This window comes from Ranitomeya imitator, chromosome 3, assembly GCF_032444005.1.
Source record: "Ranitomeya imitator isolate aRanImi1 chromosome 3, aRanImi1.pri, whole genome shotgun sequence".
Taxonomy (NCBI): Eukaryota; Metazoa; Chordata; class Amphibia; order Anura; family Dendrobatidae; genus Ranitomeya; species Ranitomeya imitator.
In genome coordinates, this window is record NC_091284.1 from 631,996,382 (window position 1) to 632,015,655 (window position 19,274).

Consider the following 19,274-nt stretch of genomic DNA (forward strand, 5'->3'; position numbering starts at 1 on the left):
CAGGGGGCTAGAGACTTGAATTTTAAGCACCACTCCAGCGATGAAATAAAAATAAAACCGCTGGAGTGGTGCTGTAAATTTCATAGCTTTTACCGGTCCTATAACAAGTAGCTTTTAATTTGCTTAACTAAAGCAGCAAAAAAACTGTGTTTTAACATCGCCTTATAGGGAATCTGCACCCCTGGGATGTTTTTAAGCTACTAATATGGGCATAAAGGTGATAGAATTGTTCAAAAAGTCCTACTTGTCTGCCTCATTGCTGCAGTCTTATTGTTGATATGTTAAAGGGAACCTGTCACCCCGTTTTTTCAGATTGAGATATAAATACTGTTAAATAGGGCCTGCGCTGTGCGTTACAATAGTGTATGTAGTGTACCCTGATTCCCCACCTATGCTGAGAAATACATTACCAAAGTCGCCGTTTTCGCCTGTCAATCAGGCTGGTCAGGTCAGGTGGGCGTGGTGACATCGCTGTTTTGTTCCCCAGCTTTCCGTTGGTGGCGTAGTGGTGTGCGCATGTCGCAGTGACGAATCCACTGCGCGCATGTGAAGAAGCAGCGCGCGATCTGCGCTATTACCCCTGTCATCGGTGGGGGCGGCCATCTTCCTGGGGCCGCGCGTGCGCAGATGGAGTGCTCTGCTGCACGGGGCTTCAGGAAAATGGCCGCGGGATGCCGCGTGTGCGCAGAAGAGATTGCGGCGGCCATTTTCCCAAAGCCGAGTTTGCATCTTAATTAGGAGGCCTTTATGGCACAGCGAATATAAAAAACGTAGTGTAGGACTGCCCCAATATGAGATTGCCGTGAAGAGGCGGGGTGGCTCAAAGAATTGATCAATTGTTTGCTAAATGTCTCATTTTGAAAATACAGTTAGAAATTAATATGTGCATTTGCACTTTATGTATTGCGTCTTAACCTTAGGCTGCGCTGGCTTCTTCCCTTTTTTTGCTCTTTTAATCTGGTTAAAGAGCAGGGAGCCACAATTCATTCCTGTCTGTGTGACTGTGGGGTCCTAGTTGTCATAGCCAAAACGCAGCTTACAGCATAGCCCAGAGCCAAGCTGCCTTATACAGCAGCCCAAATACCAATCCAATGTCAGCAATTAAAATAATGTGAAAAGCTTGGCATACTGCTCTATACCGAGCATTGAAGCCAGTTTCCATCCAGAAAAAAAAGCACAACTTTTACCACATGCGCAACAAAAACGTGCAACTTTTCTCGGTTTTGTACTCTATATGTGAGTAGAGTACCCTTTGTACTCTACTCACATAAGGCAACTTTTAAGAGTGACAGGAGAAGTTGGTTTGGGTTTACGAAAAAAGGGACAAACCTTCCCACAAAGACAGATTTAGGCTAGGGCCCATGGAACTTTGGCCGTGACTGGCGTAGCTGAAGACAGGAACGTGTTGCTAATACAAGCCCCTGGGGTACCGAGAACACAACAAGCAAGTTGTAATAAAAATTAATCTGGGTTCAGATGTGACCCCTATTCACTTGAAATTGTGCTGTGGTGTAGAAAACAGTGACACAGAAATCTTTGACTGTGCAACCTGTGTTGTGGCCAAAGTCGCCATGTTGTCCCAGCGTTAACACTAATTATGGCAAATTGAGATTCTAATTTCACTTTTCTCCTAAGTCACATTACAATGCTTGTTAAAGGGTCACTAGTGAGTGGTAGAATTGCGGCTTCCAACAGATGGCGCTATGGAGTGCAAGTCCTCTTCCTCTCTGCATAGGATATTTGCATGCTAAATTTCCCAGAGGAGCATTGCATGGCGAAAAAGCCTCCTTACCTTGGCATACCAGAGTAGGTATGTCACTCTTCGCAAGGAGAAACGTTACCCCTTAGACCTCTGTCCAGAGCCTCTCCCCTAGCCAATTCAGTTCTCATGCTTTGCACTGACAAGGGGCAATACCCCGAAACACAGTGTCTGCAAATTGAGATTCTCATTGGGCTTTTATTCTAAGTCACATTACAAGGCTCGTTAAAGGGTCAATGGTGACTTAGGATTGTGGTTTCCAACAGGTGGCGCTATAAAGTTCAAGTCCTCTTCCTTTATGAAGAGGCCATTTGCATGTGTAAATTGTGACACAAATATATGTCTGTTCTAAGCAGCTTTGAATTTCTGTCCAATAGACAGCCTTTTATTAAGCTTGGTGCTTTGTACTCCACCAAAATAGTCTATGTCTTTGCTGACATTTAATCCGAAGCAGCGCTCCATCTCTCCCACACACCAGCCCAGCATATCTGCGGACATGATTCCTCCGGCGTCTTATGGAAACAGGGTGTCTCCTGCTTCCACCACCTTAAAGTATTGTTGATAAGAAAATACATGAAAACAGAGGTCACTTGACTTGTTATAGGAATGGCTGACACTTTAATGGGGTGGTTCGAAACTAACGTGCATTTTAAACTTAAATTTCATTATGACATTACATAGACATTTATGTTCTAACACACATTACCTTAATTAAGAGACCTCTGTTTTTATGTATTCTAGCAACAATACACATATATACACACACATATATATATATATATATCTAATATATAATTGCCTAGAATACTACTTCCTGCAATTTGTGCCAACTTCCGTGGCTTTGTCCGGAGCTAATGTCCGGAGATAAGTGACGTCAACAGTGTCCAGTGTCTGATTGGTTGCCGCCTGTTGCGAGCGACCAATCAGAAACGTGCCGTACTGTGACACACTCCGCCCGCCATTTTGGTGTGATTTTTGAATTTTTACCTCACAGCAAGTTTCTACTGCGTGGAGGCGGGCCCAGTGACGTTGCTCTTCAAGCTCCTGCCGAATTTCGTCAAAAAAATGATAATACCATTTACCAAAACTATATATATTTAGTTGTGAAGTGGTTCAGTGACATTTTCACACCAATTTTGAACTTTTGTCAAGAGCTGGTGAGTGCAGCCATTTTTTGTTCTTTCTTACTATTATTTATTAATTGTATTATTCTTACATTTGAATAAATAAAGTATATATGGATTCTAGACTCCCGATTCTTTAGAATCGGGCTGCCATCTAGTATATATATATATATATATATATATATATATATATATATATATATATATATATATATATATATATATATATATATATATATATATATATATATATATATATATATATATATATATATGAGCTGATTCCAGAGAAATTCCATTAACCAGAAGCAAAATATATTGTGCCCCTGACTGTCCTGGAATTAATGTTTCCTTTTCTTACAGTTCTAAAGCGAGCGGTATAAAGGTCTGTGTTCCAGGCTCATTGATAACACCAGGAGAGGAGGCTTTCTCCGTCCCAGTGTCGCTCTCCACGAGGATTAGAGCATGGATGCCTTCAGAAAGACGGCCCTGCTGTTTTATTCACACCGCATGAACATTTGTTCAAATGCTTAACACGAGCGCAGAAAGTGATGCGAATCTGAAAAGAGGGAATTGATAATTGAATGGTCCCTGAAAGCCTGGCTGTTCTGTGCTGTTAACAGCTATGCAAACCAGGTCTCTGTGACATTGACAATTATTTCCATTCCGGCTCTTCCAATTGCTCTCTGCAGTATTTGCTCTCCTCAAAGCCATGTATTTTATGGAGTGTTAAAATGATATTTTCAAGTTTATTTTGCCGCCTCCCCACACAATAGCCCACGAGAGCATCCGGGACACAATAAACAATTGACTGGGACATGCCTAGACTTTCACACCTTCTTTTTCACATCTTTCCTGAGCGAGAAATTTCCATATTTTTTTTCGAACAATTGTGTTTGTCATGTTTAAAGGAAGACCACGAGGGAATAAAAAAGAAAAACGGAGTGACATGGGACATCCTCCGACACTGAGAACAATAGCTTAAAAGGTGGAAAGTGTGATAGCAAAAATGAACTGTCAAGACGTCTGAAGAGTAGGATGGCTGCTTTACTAGCAGAGAAAACATAATGAAATACTGTGAATAGAGCGCACAGAGCAGAATACACCTCCCCAGACCCACAGCTACCAAACGAAAAAATATTACAGAAACTCAGCTTCAATGAGTTATAACTGAGGAAACATAATGGCTACTAGCCGGATACAGGAGAACATCAATTGCCACCTCCCTGGGAAAAACGGTGCAGTTGTCTGTATACTCACTCTGCATGGCGTCACTGCCTGGGGACACTGGTGTCTTTTCACTGGTATCTATAGCACAATCATATGGAACCTCATGACACTGTCATCCAGTCATACCATGTACAGAGGGCTACCGCAGCAGAGCAGGAGCCAACGGTCATTAGCATACGGCATCCCATGATATACGCTAGTGTGACTCCAGCCCTACATGCCTTGGAGCTTGCATTTAGTTTTCCTCCAGTACTTTCTTGTTGTGTTTCTTTGCTTCCATTTCCCTCCAACTCCTTCCCCCTTACCTTTGATGCCTCACTGAAGACAGATTTGTGGACAGATTTGAGCAGTTTTTGAGAGGAAGGCTGTGTCCCCTTGAGCTTTTAACGCACTGTCAATTTATATAAGGTGGACCCCTCATATCACCTAAAACCAAAAGTACCATCATGGTCGTGCCGCCCTGAACAGCCATAACAAGTTAGAACATGCTAGTCTCAAATGGCCAGAACTGTCCCGATTCTCACGCTTTATAATGTGCCACTCTTAAAAGAAGCCATCCCACAAAGGTTTTTTCTTTTTATTAACTCTGCGTATGTAGCGTGTGTTAGTATACTCACCTTCCGTCATCTTCCAGCGGCGTCCCGCTCCTCTTCTCAGTGACATCACTGCTCTGCAGACTCTCCGATGTGTTAGAACAAGGCTAGAAACCTACATTGTTAGGGCTTGTGTATAAATCGGATGCTGATTGAATAACAACTGGTCCGAGTGCAAAGAGGCAGTGTAGATCTGCAGATCTTTTCTCAGCTGTATTCAGCTTGAGAAAAAAAAAATCATAGCATGCTGCTTTTTCACTCCGAAATCGGACAACGCGAGAAAAAAAATATTACAAATTGGATGCCATATAGACCATTAGTATGACATCAGATTTTTATGGATACATTGCAATTTTGTAAGATGGGAAACTGTAACTGGTCAATAGCTGCTGAGTAAAAAACAATAGCACCCGGACAGCACCCGGACAGCACCCGGAGTCCCACTTTTCTGCATGAGAATGGGATCGAATTTTTAAACGCTAGTGTGCGCTTACCCAAAAGAGACTTCTGGCTCACGCATAGCCAGATAGTCTGAAGTGCAGTGACAGCACTGAGAAAAGGAATGGAGCCAGGCTGAAGAAGGCGGCAGTAAGTGAGAATATTAACATACTCACTAGAATACATACACATATACACAGATTTAGTACAATAAAATTTCATGGGAGGGCTTCTTTAAAAGGGAACCTGTCAGCAGGATTGTGCTCGGTAACCTACAGACACTGTCAGGTCATCGCCGTTATACTGATTAAAATAAAACCTGGGCGATGAAATCTGTCTTGTGGTTGTTGTTTAATCTGTATGAGATTCTCATGCTTTGGGGTGGGGCTTTGTGTGATGGGTGGGGAGGTGGGCGGGGCTTTGTGGTGCTCTGCTTACATATTCATCTGTATGGCTAATGACAGGTCACTGATCCCTCACTGACCTGCCCCCTATGTTACATAATACATATGTTATAGAGGGTTTAGAAAAAAAAATTACATTGAGAAAAATGGCACCGGCGCCGCCTGCACAGTAGCATATATAGCAATGTGCCTATAATATTGCCAGGTTTAAAAAAAAATGAAATACATTAAAATGGTGCCAGCGTGGGCGCATGCGCAGTAGCATCTATTGCATTCTGTCGCCCCATTTTGCCTCCCCGCCATGCCTGTCTCAGTTTAACTGACAGAGTAGCATGAGAATAAAGAAACACCGGCACCCATTATCTGTGATCCTTCTCAACATCTGTACTGCTAGGGACAGACAACGATTGACAACAAGCAATGATCAGCCGACTGCACAGAGAGGAGGCACCAGGTGGACGGCACAATCCAGTGACTTTTTTGGCTGACATAATTTTGGATAAAGTATCTTGCAAGTTTGTGAGGTATTGGGAACAAAGTTGCTAAAACAACAGCGCCAATAAAATATTCTGCTTCATTCACATTTGGGTTGAAGGCTAAGGGATAACTGCATGATGGGGGGATGGTAGGATGGAGCTGCAGGACAGTGGAGTAGCAAGCTGGGTGACAGTTAGAAGGCCGGGTAGAGGGAAGAGTGCCAGGGAGGCTAGTCCTGATCTGGCACACCCCAATAAGTTTGCCAAGTTGGCAGATGATGGGGGTGCCAGTATAGGGGTAGCACTGCTGCAGCCAGGCATGTCCTCTGAAAGCCGGAGGAGTGACTGCTCCAGTAAGGAGGGAAATAGGAGAGCAGGGCAGGCCAGACAGGTGCTGGTAGTGGGTGACTCAATTATTAGGGGAACAGATAGGGCAATCTGTCACAAAGACAGGGATCATCGAACGGTGTGCTGCCTACCTGGCGCTCAAGTCCGACACATCGCTGATTGGGTGGACAGATTACTGGGAGGGGCTGGTGAGGACCCTGCGGTCATGGTGCACATTGGCCCAAATGACAAAGTTAGAGGTAGGTGGAAGGTCCTTAACCCCTTTTTGACCTCGGACGGGATAGTACGTCCGAGGTCAGAACCCCCGCTTTGATGCGGGCTCCCGCAGTGAGCCCGCATCAAAGCCGGGACATGTCACCTGTTTTGAACAGCTGACATGTGCCCGAAATAGCGGCGGGTGAAATCGCAATTCACCCGTCGCTATTAACTAGCTAAATGCCGCTATCAAACGCTGACAGCGGCATTTAATCGGCGCTTCCAGCCATACAGCCGGAAATGAGAGCATCGCCGACCCCGTCACATGATCGGGGGTCAGCGATGCATCAGGAGTGTAACCATAGAGGTCCTTGAGACCTCTATGGTTACTGATGCCGGCCTGCTGTGAGCGCCCACCCTGTTATTGACGTTCATAGCACACCTGCAATTCAGCTACATAGCAGCGATCTGATGATCGCTCCCATGTAGCAGAGGCGATCGAGTTGTGCCAGCTTCTAGCCTCTCATGGAGGCTATTGAAGCATGGCAAAAGTTAAAAAAAAAAAACCTAAAAAAAAATGTGAAAAAAATAAAAAAAAATATAAACGTTTAAATCACCCCGCTTTCGCCCCATTCAAAATAAATCAATAAAAAAAAAAAAAAAAAATCAAATCTACACATATTTGGTATCGCCGTGTTCAGAATCGCCCGATCTATCAATAAAAAAAGGATTAACCTGATCGCTAAACGGTGTAGCGAGAAAAAAAATTCGAAATGCCAGAATTCCATTTTTTTGGTCGCCGTGACATTGCATTAAAATGCAGTAACGGGCGATCAAAAGAACGTATCTGCACCAAAATGGTATAATTAAAAACTACAGCTCGGCACGCAAAACATAAGCCCTTAAAGGGAACCTGTCACCCCGAAAATCGCGGGTGAGGTAATCCCACCGGCATCAGGGGCTTATCTGCAGCACTCTGTAATGCTGTAGATAAGCCCCCGATGTTACCTGAAAAAGGAGAAAAAGACGTTAGATTACACTCACCCAGGGGCGGTCCCGCTGCTGGTCAGGTCGGATGGGCGTCTTCGGTCCGCTCCGGCGCCTCCTATCTTCTTTCCATGACGTCCTCTTCTGATCTTCAGCCACGGCTCCGGCGCAGGCGTACTTTGCTCTGCCCTCTTGAGGGCAGAGGATAGTACTGCAGGGCGCGGGCGCCGGAAAGGTCAGAGGCCCGGCGCCTGCGCACTGCAGTACTTTGTCTGCCCTCAACAGGGCAGAGCAAAGTACGCCTGCGCCGGAGCCGTGGCTGAAGATCAGAAGAGGACGTCATGGAAAGAAGATAGGAGGCGCCGCAGCGGACCGGAGACGCCCATCCGACCTGACCAGCAGCGGGACCGCCCCTGGGTGAGTATAATCTAACGTCTTTTTCTCCTTTTTCAGGTAACATCGGGGGCTTATCTACAGCATTACAGAATGCTGCAGATAAGCCCCTGATGCCGGTGGGATTACCTCACCCGCGATTTTCGGGGTGACAGGTTCCCTTTAACCGACCCAGATCCTGAAAAAATGGAGACGCTACGGGTACCGGAAAATGGCGCAATTTTTTTTTTTTTTTTTAGCAAATTTTGGAATTTTTTTCACCACTTAGATAAAAAAATAACCTAGACATGTTAGGTGTCTATCAACTCGTAATGACCTGGAGAATCATAACGGCAGGTCAGTTTTAGCATTTTTTGCAATTTCACCGCACTTGGAATTTTTTTCCCGTTTTCCAGTACACGACATGCTAAAACCAATGATGGCGTTCAAAAGTACAACTTGTTACGCAAAAAATAAGCCCTCACATGGCCATATTGATGGAAAAATAAAAAAAGTTATGGCTCTGGGAAGGAGAGGAGCGAAAAACGATCATGGAAAAATGGAAAATCCCACGGTCATGAAGGGGTTAAAGATGATTTCAGGGAATTAGGCTGCAAACCGAAAGAAAGGACCGCCAAGGTGGTATTTTCCGAAATTCTGCCTGTGCCACGTGCCACGCCAGAGAGGCAACGGAAGATTAGGGAGGTTAATAAGTGGCTCAAGAATTGGTGTAGGAAGGAGGGGTTTGGGTTCCTGCAGAACTGGGCCGACTTCTCAGTTGGCTACAGGCTCTACGCTAGGAACGGGCTGCACCTCAATGGGGAAGGTGCAGCTGTGCTGGGGGAGAAAATGGCTAGAAGGTTGGAGGAGTGTTTAAACTAGGGAACGGGTATTCATTTTATAGGAGGGGAAGATAGTGCAGATAGAGACCTGGGCACAAATAACGAAGATGGGTTTGGTGGTGGCATGGGGGGATGGGGTTAGAACAATTAATAATTTAAGAAAGAATAGAGGTACAGAGAGATACATAAAGTGCATGTATACTAATGTTAGAAGCCTCGCCAACAAAATGGACGAATTAGAATTAATGGTGTTGGAGCATAATTATGACATGGTGGGGATATCTGAGACATGGCTGGATGAGAGCCATGACTAGGCTGTTAACTTGCAGGGTTATAGTCTGTTCAGAAATGACCGTACAGATAAGCGAGGGGGTGGGGTGTGTTTATATGTAAAATCATGCTTAAAACCCATCCTGCGTGATAATATAGGTGAATTTAATGAAAATATAGAGTCCCTGTGGGTAGAGATAAGGGGAGGGGGAAAAATAATAAATTACTGATAGGGGTTTGTTAGAAGTCTCCAAAAATAATGGAAGCAATGGAGAATATCTTCATAAAGCAAATAGATGAAGCTGCTACTCCAGGAGAAGTCATTATTATGGGGGACTTCAACTACCCTGAAATAGATTGGGGAACAGAAACCTGCAGTTCCAGCAAAGGTAATCGGTTTTGAGAACTATGAGAGACAATTACCTTTCACAACTGGTTCAGGACCCAACAAGAAGGGGGGCACTGCTAGACCTAATATTAACCAACAGGCCAGTCCGCATATCAAATATAAGGGTTGGGGGTCACTTGGGGAATAGTGATCACAAAATAATAAGTTTTCATGTATCCTTTAAAAAGATGTGTAGTAGAGGGGTTACACGGACACTAAACTTCAGGAGGGCAAATTTCCAACGGATGAGAGAGGATCTTGGTGCAATTAGCTGGGACGATATCCTGAGACATAAAAATACACAAAGAAAATGGGAGACGTTTATTAGCATCCTGGATAGAACCTGTGCACAGTATATACCATATGGGAATAAACATACTAGGAATAGGAGGAAATCAATATGGCTAAATAGAGCTGTAAGGGGCGCAATAAGTGACAAAAAGAAAGCATTTAGAGAATTAAAGGAAGTAGGTAGTGATGAGGCATTAAATAAATACAGAAAATTAAAGGGAACCTGTCACCGCCCTCTCAGGCGTTTGTAACTAAAAGAGCCACCTTGTGCAGCACAAATGCTGCATTCTGACAAGGTGGCTCTTTTAGTTATGCTCCCTGCACACGCTGAAATAAATGTTTATAAAATGTGCCGCATATACCATGAAATCGTCCCGGAGGCGGGACTTTCCTTTCTAATCAGACGCAGCACAGCCGTCACTCCGGGCGCCGCCTCCTCTTGCAACATTATCATCCCCGGCGCCTGCACATTACGTTTTTTTCGGACATGCGCAGTTGCGCTACCCTTCGTACTTACAGCGCTGGCGTCGGGGACGATAATGCTGCAAGTACGTCAGAATGCAGCATTTGTGCTGCACAAGGTGGCTCTTTTAGTTACAAATGCAAGGGGGGAGAGGGGGGGGGGTTGGGTGACAGGTGCCCTTTAAATAAATTCTGTAAAAAGCAAATCAAGGCAGCAAAGATTGAGACAGAGAGACTCAGTGCCAGAGAGAGTAAAAATAATCCCAAAATATTCTTTAACTACGTAAATAGTAAGAAACTAAAAAATGATCGTGTTGGCCCCCTTAAAAATAGCCTGGGTGAAATGGTGGATGAGGATGAGGAAAAAGCCAATATGCTAAATGACTTTTTTTCATCAGTATTTACACAAGAAAATCCCATGGCAGACAATATGATCACTGATAACAAAAATTCTCCATTAAGTGTCAACTGCTTAACCCAGCAGGAAGTACGTCGGCGTCTAAAAATCACTAAAATTGACAAATCTCCGGGCCCGGATGGGATACACCCCCGAGTACTGCAGGAATTAAGTACAGTCATTGATAGACCATTATTTTTAATCTTTAACCCCTTAATCCCATATGACGTACTATCCCCGTCGAGGTGACCTGGGACTTAATTCCCAGTGACGGGATAGTACGTCATATGCAATCGGCCGCGCTCACGGGGAGAGCGCGGCCGAATGTCAGCTGACTATTGCAGCTGACATCCGGCACTGTGGGCCAGGAGTCGTCACGGACCGCTCCTCGCACATTAACCCCCGGAACACTGCGATTAAACATGATTGCAGCGTTCCGAGGGCATAGGGAAGCATTGTGCAGGGAGGGGGTTCCCTGCGGGCTTCCCTGAGACCCTCGGTACAAGGCGATGTGCTCACCTTGTACCGAGTGTCTCCTCCCTGCAGGCCCAGGATCCAAAATGGCCACGGGGCTACTTCCGGGTCCTACAGAGAGGTGGCTTACATGCGCCTGCTCAGAGCAGGTGCCTGTAAGCCAGGAGCAGTGCACATCAGATCGCTGATCTGACTGACACAGTGCTCTGCAAAGTGTCAGATCAGCGATCTGACCTTATAACATGATGGGGCAATGTTATAAAGTGAAAAAAAAAAATATTTAGATGCGTTAAAAAAAAAAAAACATTGTAATAATTCCTAAATAAAGAAAAAATATATATATTGTTCGCATAAATACATTTCTTTATCTAAATAAAACAAAACAATAAAAGTACACATATTTAGTATCGCCGAGTCCGTAAGGACCCGACCTATAAAACTGGCCCACTAGTTAACCCCTTCAGTGAACACCGTAAAAAAAAAAAAAAAAGCGAGGCAAAAAAACGCTTTATTATCATACCGCCAAACAAAAGGTGGAATAACACACAATCAAAAAGACGGATAAAAATAACCATGGTACCGCTGAAACCGTCATCTTGTCCCACAAAAAAACCGCCGCCATACAGCGCCATCAGCGAAAAAATAAAAAAGTTATAGTCCTCAGAATAAAGCGATGCAAAAATATTTTTTCTATAAAATAGCTTTTTATCGTATAAAAACGCCAAAATATAAAAAATTGATATCAATGAGGTATCGCTGTAATCGTACTGACCCGAAGAATAAAACTACAGTATATACTCGAGTATAAGCCGAGATTTTCAGCCCATTTTGTGGGGCTGAAAGTCCCCCTGTCGGCTTATACTCGAGTCATACCCAGGGGTCGGCAGGGGAGGGGGAGCGGCAGCTGTCTAATTATACTCACCTGCTCCTGGTGCGGTCCCTGCAAGTCCCTGGTGCCCCAGCTTCTTCCTGTACTGAGCGGTCACATGGTACTGCTCATTACAGTAAGGAATATGCGGCTCCACCTCCCATAGGAATGGAGCCGCATATTGACTACTGTCATGAGCGGTAACTGTGACCGCTCAGTAGAGGAAGAAGAAGCAGCGCCGGGTAAGCAGGGACTGCACCGTGCCAGGAGCAGGTGAGTATAATGGGGAGGGGAAGCGCAGCGCGATATTCATCTGCTCCTCGTTCCAGCCACCGCTCCGTCTTCAGCATCTTCTGCAGTGACGCTCAGGTCAGAGGGTGCAGTGACGTGGTTAGTGCACGCCCTCTGCCTGAACGTCAGTGCAGAAGACGCTGAAGATGGAGCGGCACCGGAACGAGGAGCAGGTGAATATTGAAAGTGCCGGGGCCTGAGCGACAGAGGTGAGTATCGCAGCAACAGCAAATGGGGCAAGTGTCTGTATGGATCATCTTATGGGGCCATAACATTTGTGCAGCACTATATGGGGCAAGTGTCTGTATGGGGCCATAATCAACGTTTGTGCAGCACTATATGAGCAAATATCTTTATGGAGCATCTTATGGGGCCATAATCAACATTTGTGCAGAATTATATTGGGCAAATGTGTCTATGGAGCATCTTATGGGGCCATTATAAACCTTTATGCAGGATTATATGGGGCATATTTTAATATGAAGCATCTTATGGGGTCATCATAAACTTTATGGATCATTATATGGGACTCCTGATTCAATATGGATATTCAAAAACACTTAACCTACTGATGTCTCAATTAATTTTACTTTTATTGGTATCTATTTTTACTTTTGACATTTACCAGTAGCTGCTGCATTTCCCACCCTAGGCTTATACTCGAGTCATTAAGTTTTCCCAGTTTATTGTGGCAAAATTAGGGGGGGGGGGGGTCGGCTTATACTCGAGTCGGCTTATACTCGAGTCGGCTTATACTCGAGTCGGCTTATACTCGAGTCGGCTTATACTCGAGTCGGCTTATACTCTAGTATATACGGTACTTTATCAATTATACCAAACATGGAACGGTATAAACGCCCCCCACAAAAGAAATTCATGAATAGCTGGTTTTTGGTCATTCTGCCTCACAAAAAGCGGAATAAAAAGCGAACAAAAAATGTCACATGCCCAAAAATGTTACCAATAAAAACGTCAACTCGTCCTGCAAAAAACAAGACCTAACATAACTCTGTGGACCAAAACATGGAAAAATTATAGCTCTCAAAATGTGGAGACGCAAAAACTATTTTTTGCAATAAAAAGCGTCTTTTAGTGTGTGACAGCTGGCAATCATAAAAATCCCGCTATAAAAAGTAAATCAAACCCCCTTTCATGACCCCTTAGTTAGGGAAAAATAATAAAATTAAAAAAAAAATGCATTGATTTCCATTTTCCCATTAGGGTTGGGGCTAGGGTTAGGGTTGGGGATAGGGTTAGGGCTACAGTTAGGGTTAGGGCTATAGTTAGGGTTACATTTACGGTTGGGATTAGGGTTAGGGGTGTGTCAGGGTTAGGGGTGTGGTTAGGGTTATGGTTGGGATTAGGGTTAAGGGTGTGTTGGGGTTAGGGTTTCAGTTACAATTGGGGGATTCCACTGTTTAGGCACATCAGGGCTCTGCAAACGCGACATGGCGTCCGATATCAATTCCAGCCAATTGAAAACAGTAAAACAGTGCGCCTTCCCTTCCGAGCTCTTCCGAGCTCTCCCGTGCACCCAAACAGGGGTTTACCCCAACATATGCGGTATCAGCGTACTCAGGACAAATTGGACAACAACTTTTGGGGTCAAATTTCTCGTTTTTAAAGATTTTTTTATTTTCACGGCTCTGCGTTATAAACTGTAGTGAAACACTTGGGGATTCAAAGCTCTTACAACACATCTAGATAAGTTTCTTAGGGGGTCTACTTTCCAAAATGGTGTCACTTGTGGGGGGTTTCAATGTTTAGGCACATCAGGGGCTCTCCATACGCAACATGGCGTCCCATCTCAATTCCAGTCAATTTTGCATTGAAAAGTCAAATGGCGCTCCTTCCCTTCCGAGCTCTGCCATGCGCCCAAACAGTGGTTTACCCCCACACATGGGATATCGGCGTACTCAGGACAAATTGTACAACTTTTGGGGTCCATTTTCTCCTGTTACCCTTGGTAATATAAAACAAATTGGAGCTGAAGTAAATTTTTTGTGAAAAAAAGTTAAATGTTCATTTTTTTTTTAAAACATTCAAAAAATTCCTGTGAAACATCTGAAGGATTAATAAACTTCTTGAATGTGGTTTTGAGCACCTTGAGGGATGCAGTTTTTAGAATGGTGTCACACTTGGTTATTTTCTATCATATAGACCCCTCAAAATGACTTCAAATGTGATGTGGTCCCTAAAAAAATGGTGTTGTAAAAATGAGAAATTGCTGGTCAACTTTTAACCCTTATAACTCCCTAACAATAAAAAATTTTGGTTCCAAAATTGTGCTGCCAAATTTCCGTTTTTTTTCACAAATAAATGCAGGTAATATCACATAAATTTTACCACTATCATGAAGTCCAATATGTCACGAGAAAATAATGTCAGAATCACCGGGATCCGTTGAAGCGTTCCTCATAAAGGGACAGTGGTCAGAATTGTAATAATTGGCCAGCTCATTAGCGTGCAAACCACCCTTGGGGCTTAAAGGGACACTGTCACCTGAATTTGGAGGGAACAATCTTCAGCCATGGAGGCGGGGTTTTTGGGTTTTTGATTCACCCTTTCCTTACCCGCTGGCTGCATGCTGGCTGCAATATTGGATTGAAGTTCATTCTCTGTCCTCCGTAGTACATGCCTGCACAAGGCACTTTCTGTCTTGTGGAATATTTTAATTTTGTGAAAATAAAGAATGGTAAATTTTATTTATGGTTCTCTTCTTGCGGCCAATATGATTTAAGTCCGCGGTGGTTGTGGAATAATTGTTTGAAGTGCCATAGCAGTGAATTAAGGACGAGATAAAGAAGTTTTTTTACAGCACCAGCAAAAGTTAAGAGATTTCAGAAATCTCATGCACGTGCACTAAATTGGAAAACTGCTGAGTTTGTGAAAACTACAGCAAGTCAATTCTTCCAGCTTTTTTTCATCCATAGAAAGCAATGAGTAATTGCAAAAACACAACAAAAAGGCTGCTATCAGTAGTGTTTTTGGTGAAGGACAAAACACAAGAACAGCAGAAAGAGAAACCCATTTATTATTTTCCCAAGTTTAAACGTGAGTATGGATGTTAGCATCAGTACAATTTAATTAAATTAATGGTATATGTTAAAGTAAACAATGCCCTATCAAGGTATGAAAGTAATCAATACCCTAACAACTCAATGCCATGCCAATATATAAAAGTAAACTATGTCATACCAATGCACTAAAGTAAATAATGTCTTACCAATGTAAGAAAGTTAGCAAATGCCCTACCAACTCAATGCCCTACCAATGCATAAAAGTAAACTATGCCCTACCAATGCATAAAAGTAAACTATGCCCTACCAACTCAATGTCCTACCAATGTATAAAAGTAATCACTGCCCTACCAGCTCAGCAAAAAAGCATTGTGTGAACATAGTGTTAGACTACTTTTATATCTGGTGAGAAACATACTCTTTTTTTCTCATGTGCCATACATTTTGTCATCTGTTTTTAAAAACTGAAGCCATTGCACTGTTCACTTTTAATTATCCACTGAATCATAATAATGGATCAGTAAAAAAAAAGGATTACATTTGGATGGAACTCTGAAGTACTAAGCATGTCTTCAGTGTGTCTGCCACTTTATACAGATCTCCATACACCTTAATGGCCAAGTGTGATCTGCAAAACTGATGAAATTAAGACACCGAGTGTCACAGATGTGTGCATGGATCAATAAAACTATATGGGTAAGGCCGGGATCACACATACGCGAGATACGGCCGAGTCTCGCAGGTGAAAACCCAGCTCTAGCGCCGGCACTCCGGAACAGAGCATGCGGCTCCATGTATTGCTGTGTGGCAGGACCCTCCGCTCCGGAGTGCCGGCGCCAGAGCTGGGTTTTCACCTGCGAGACTCGGCCGTATCTCGCGTATGTGTGATCCCGGCCTTAGTGTGCTGTCCGAGACAAAAACAGTCAGCACAAGGACATGGATGTGTGAATGAAGCCTAATTCACACTGTCAGGATTCCCCTTTATTGCCGGATCGGGCAGGTAATCTGCATGCTGGCAGTCACGTGCCAACTAGATTTTCAGGGTTCTTTTGAGAGAAGCAGATGAGAAATGGATTACCATGTAACCGCATGTATGTACATTGATTGTGTGACCATCTGTATAATGGAGGCTTCTGACTGCATCCTAACAGTCATTAATTTTTATCATATCCATTAAATAATCAAATGAGAGCTACCATACGGCACTGCTGATACACCCAATTTGGTGTGACCAGTGTCCTGCAGAGAAAAACAAACAATACGCGTGCGGCTCCATTTACACGTCTGAGATTTGTGTGTCCGTTCTATCCAAAGAACACATCACCAATAGTCTATTGGCCTATACACATATCCGTATTATGGTGGATCATCATGCCACAAAGAAAAAAACAGAGATGGCTTGCGGTCAAAGTCACAGTGGGTCTGTGGTGTCACAGATAGAAGGATGCCATCCATGTGGCCCCCATGTGATCCGCTCTTTGCTCCATGTGCACAACTCTTAAAAGGTCGCACTCCTAAAAACGGCCCAAACATGTTGTGTTTATCTACGCAGATGTGTTGTTCCTGTCCTAAGACCACGTGCACACTTAGTCAGTATTTTACATCACTGTAAGCCAAAACCAGACGTGGTGACGTGTTTCTATTATATGTTTCCTCTGATTGTTCCACTCCTGGTTTTCATTGACAAATACAGATGTAAAATACTGACCAAAGACTGATGGTGTGAATATGGCCTGAGGCTACATTGCCACGATCAGAAAGTAGCTGCGTCCAAAACCTGCATTCTAATCACGCAGGTAAATCCGCCTGTGTTCACTGAACCACGTGAATTTACCGCGTTCAATACCTTGTATTGTGGAAGTTTCTGTTGCGTGTCCCCGAGAAGTAGACTGAAAGACGCACCGCATGTCAGTCTCTGTGGGTGATCCGCAGGCGCATAGTAGAGATGGGAGTTTGCGAAGTCCATCCATTATGCTGTAACATCTGCATAAATACACAGTGTCACAACCGCAGCAGTTCCTGATCGCAGGCTGCACCCTTAGGCTTTAATATAGCAGATTTCCTGCAGCATTTCAGCACCAATTAGGTGACTTGTGGGGTTTTATTGCAGCCTTAGTGTGCATTTTATTTGCACTTTTGACCCCGTGGTTCTTACCGCTTGATTTCTTTTTTATTTTTCCTGGTATTTGAATTTGACAAAACTCAATCTGTGGGGTTTATTTGATTAACTGAGCCAGCCCCCTTCCCCATCACAGCTGATGCAGACCTATTATGTCAGCAGCCAACACAAGTGTTCGGGGGGCTCTATCCCAGCGTGTAAGGAGGGGCTCTGGGAAGATCAGTGTAAGAGACCCTGGCAGAGCTGGCAGCTGCACACTGATCTCGCTTAGCCTCTGTCAGCCTGGTTACTAGGGAGATGCAGCACAGCGCCCCTAGCAACCAGTCAGGCTCAATCTCCACAGGTGTGGGGGCAGCCTGGCCATGAGGAGGGGGCAGATCACTGTGACAGGACTGTGGTGCTCCCATCACACGCCAGCACCAGTCATACCTCCAGGAGGCCTGCACATGCCCAGTAGCCGTCCCCTCCCACAATACAGCCGTATATCCCGGCACAGCACGGCAGCACGGCTCTCCGGTGTCAGGGCCCAGCTTACCATCCTTCCTCCTGGCACAGGGACACACTCGTCACTTCTGCCATGTTCCGTGCGCAGCACAGCGGCCGGGCACCTCTCAGCGGACACACAGCGACCCTCAGCAATAATCGCGGTTACTCCTTTCATTAATTAACCCAAGTCCGGGGACGATAGCTGCCGAATCCCAGTGTGCTGCAGGACCTCCGGTGACGTCATGCCCACGTGACCACTCGGGAGCTGCTAAATTGTAGTCTGCTGGAGGACCTCTGATGACGTCATCCCCACGTGATCGCAGGCGCTACAGTGTGGCAAGCTGAGGCCCTCCAGTGTCGTCATGCCCACGTGACCAGGCGGCAGCTGCTAGAGCTTAGTGGGCGAAAGGACCTTTGATGACGTTCTGCTCGTGCGACGAGACGGTGGCGTCACTGGCGTGGGAGGAGCGATCGTAGTGTGCCGGAAGTGAGGTGGCACGTACGGGGTCGCAGGCTGTTATTGAGGCGCTCCATGGGGGCCCACACTGTCTGCTAAAGGGGACCTGGGGGTGAGGAGGGAGAGGGCATCCTGTGTAACACAGAGGGTCCTGGGGGCCAGTGAGAGGGCGCTGCCATAACACGCAGCCGGCGAGAGGAGATTATGGTTTAAGAGATGCCATCATTTCTCACTAGGACTTACTGATTTTTTTTTGGGGGGAGGAGTGCGTGTTTTTTTGTTTTTTTAATTGGTAGTTATGGTTCAGGGCTCCTGTTTTACTTTAATTTTTCCATAAAACAGCACTGTTAGTGGCATGTATTTTGTTATCTTGTCATTCTTTAGTTTCCATATACAAAAGTCCCTTTTTGAACCCCAGTCGGCCCCATACAATAATATAGTTTTACCATTGGCCCCATATAGTGATAATGTCCTGGTCCCATCTTATAGTGATGTCCCTTTCTCGTGTGTAAATGTGTGTGTATATAGACAACAGCGCTATGGTAGCGGAGGAGTCAGTCGTCACTGCTAAAATCTCAGAGGCAGGGCCGATTTCCACAGTCCTCCATTTTGGAATCCCAACAATTCTTTTTCCCTGCAAAGTGCTCCTCTAGTTTAACATCTACAGTACAGTATATGTCTCCTATTTTACCTCCTTTTGATTTTTTCTTCTTCAAAATTTGTTACATTAGAAGGCTTTCAATTAATGGCTCACGAAACAAGTTTATATGCCCGGCAATATATTTCTACAAACTCACTGGTCCTGAATCCCCTTAAATGTCCCTGAAATAAAATTTTTGCGGTATTACCTTCAACATGGCTTTAGTAAAAAAAAAAAAAATACTCTCCGCTTCTACTGGAGAACAAAATCTGTCCACAGTACCCCTGTGTTTGCAGCTGTCATGTCCTGAGCCCATTATGAAACTCTGATCTGATTTCTTAAT

General features: G+C 44.4%; 1 protein-coding gene across 1 annotated transcript in view; it reads right to left on the bottom strand.

Annotated features, from left to right (window-relative positions):
• TDRD3 (tudor domain containing 3) overlaps positions 1-18,265 on the bottom strand; it is a 517,375-nt gene extending 499,110 nt beyond the window's left edge. The window contains exon 1 of the mRNA XM_069758172.1: positions 17,884-18,265. Within this exon, the coding sequence (XP_069614273.1) occupies positions 17,884-17,927 (44 nt within the window). The 5' untranslated portion in view covers positions 17,928-18,265. The remainder of the gene's footprint in view (positions 1-17,883) is intronic.
• Between the last annotated feature and the right edge of the window lie 1,009 nt (positions 18,266-19,274).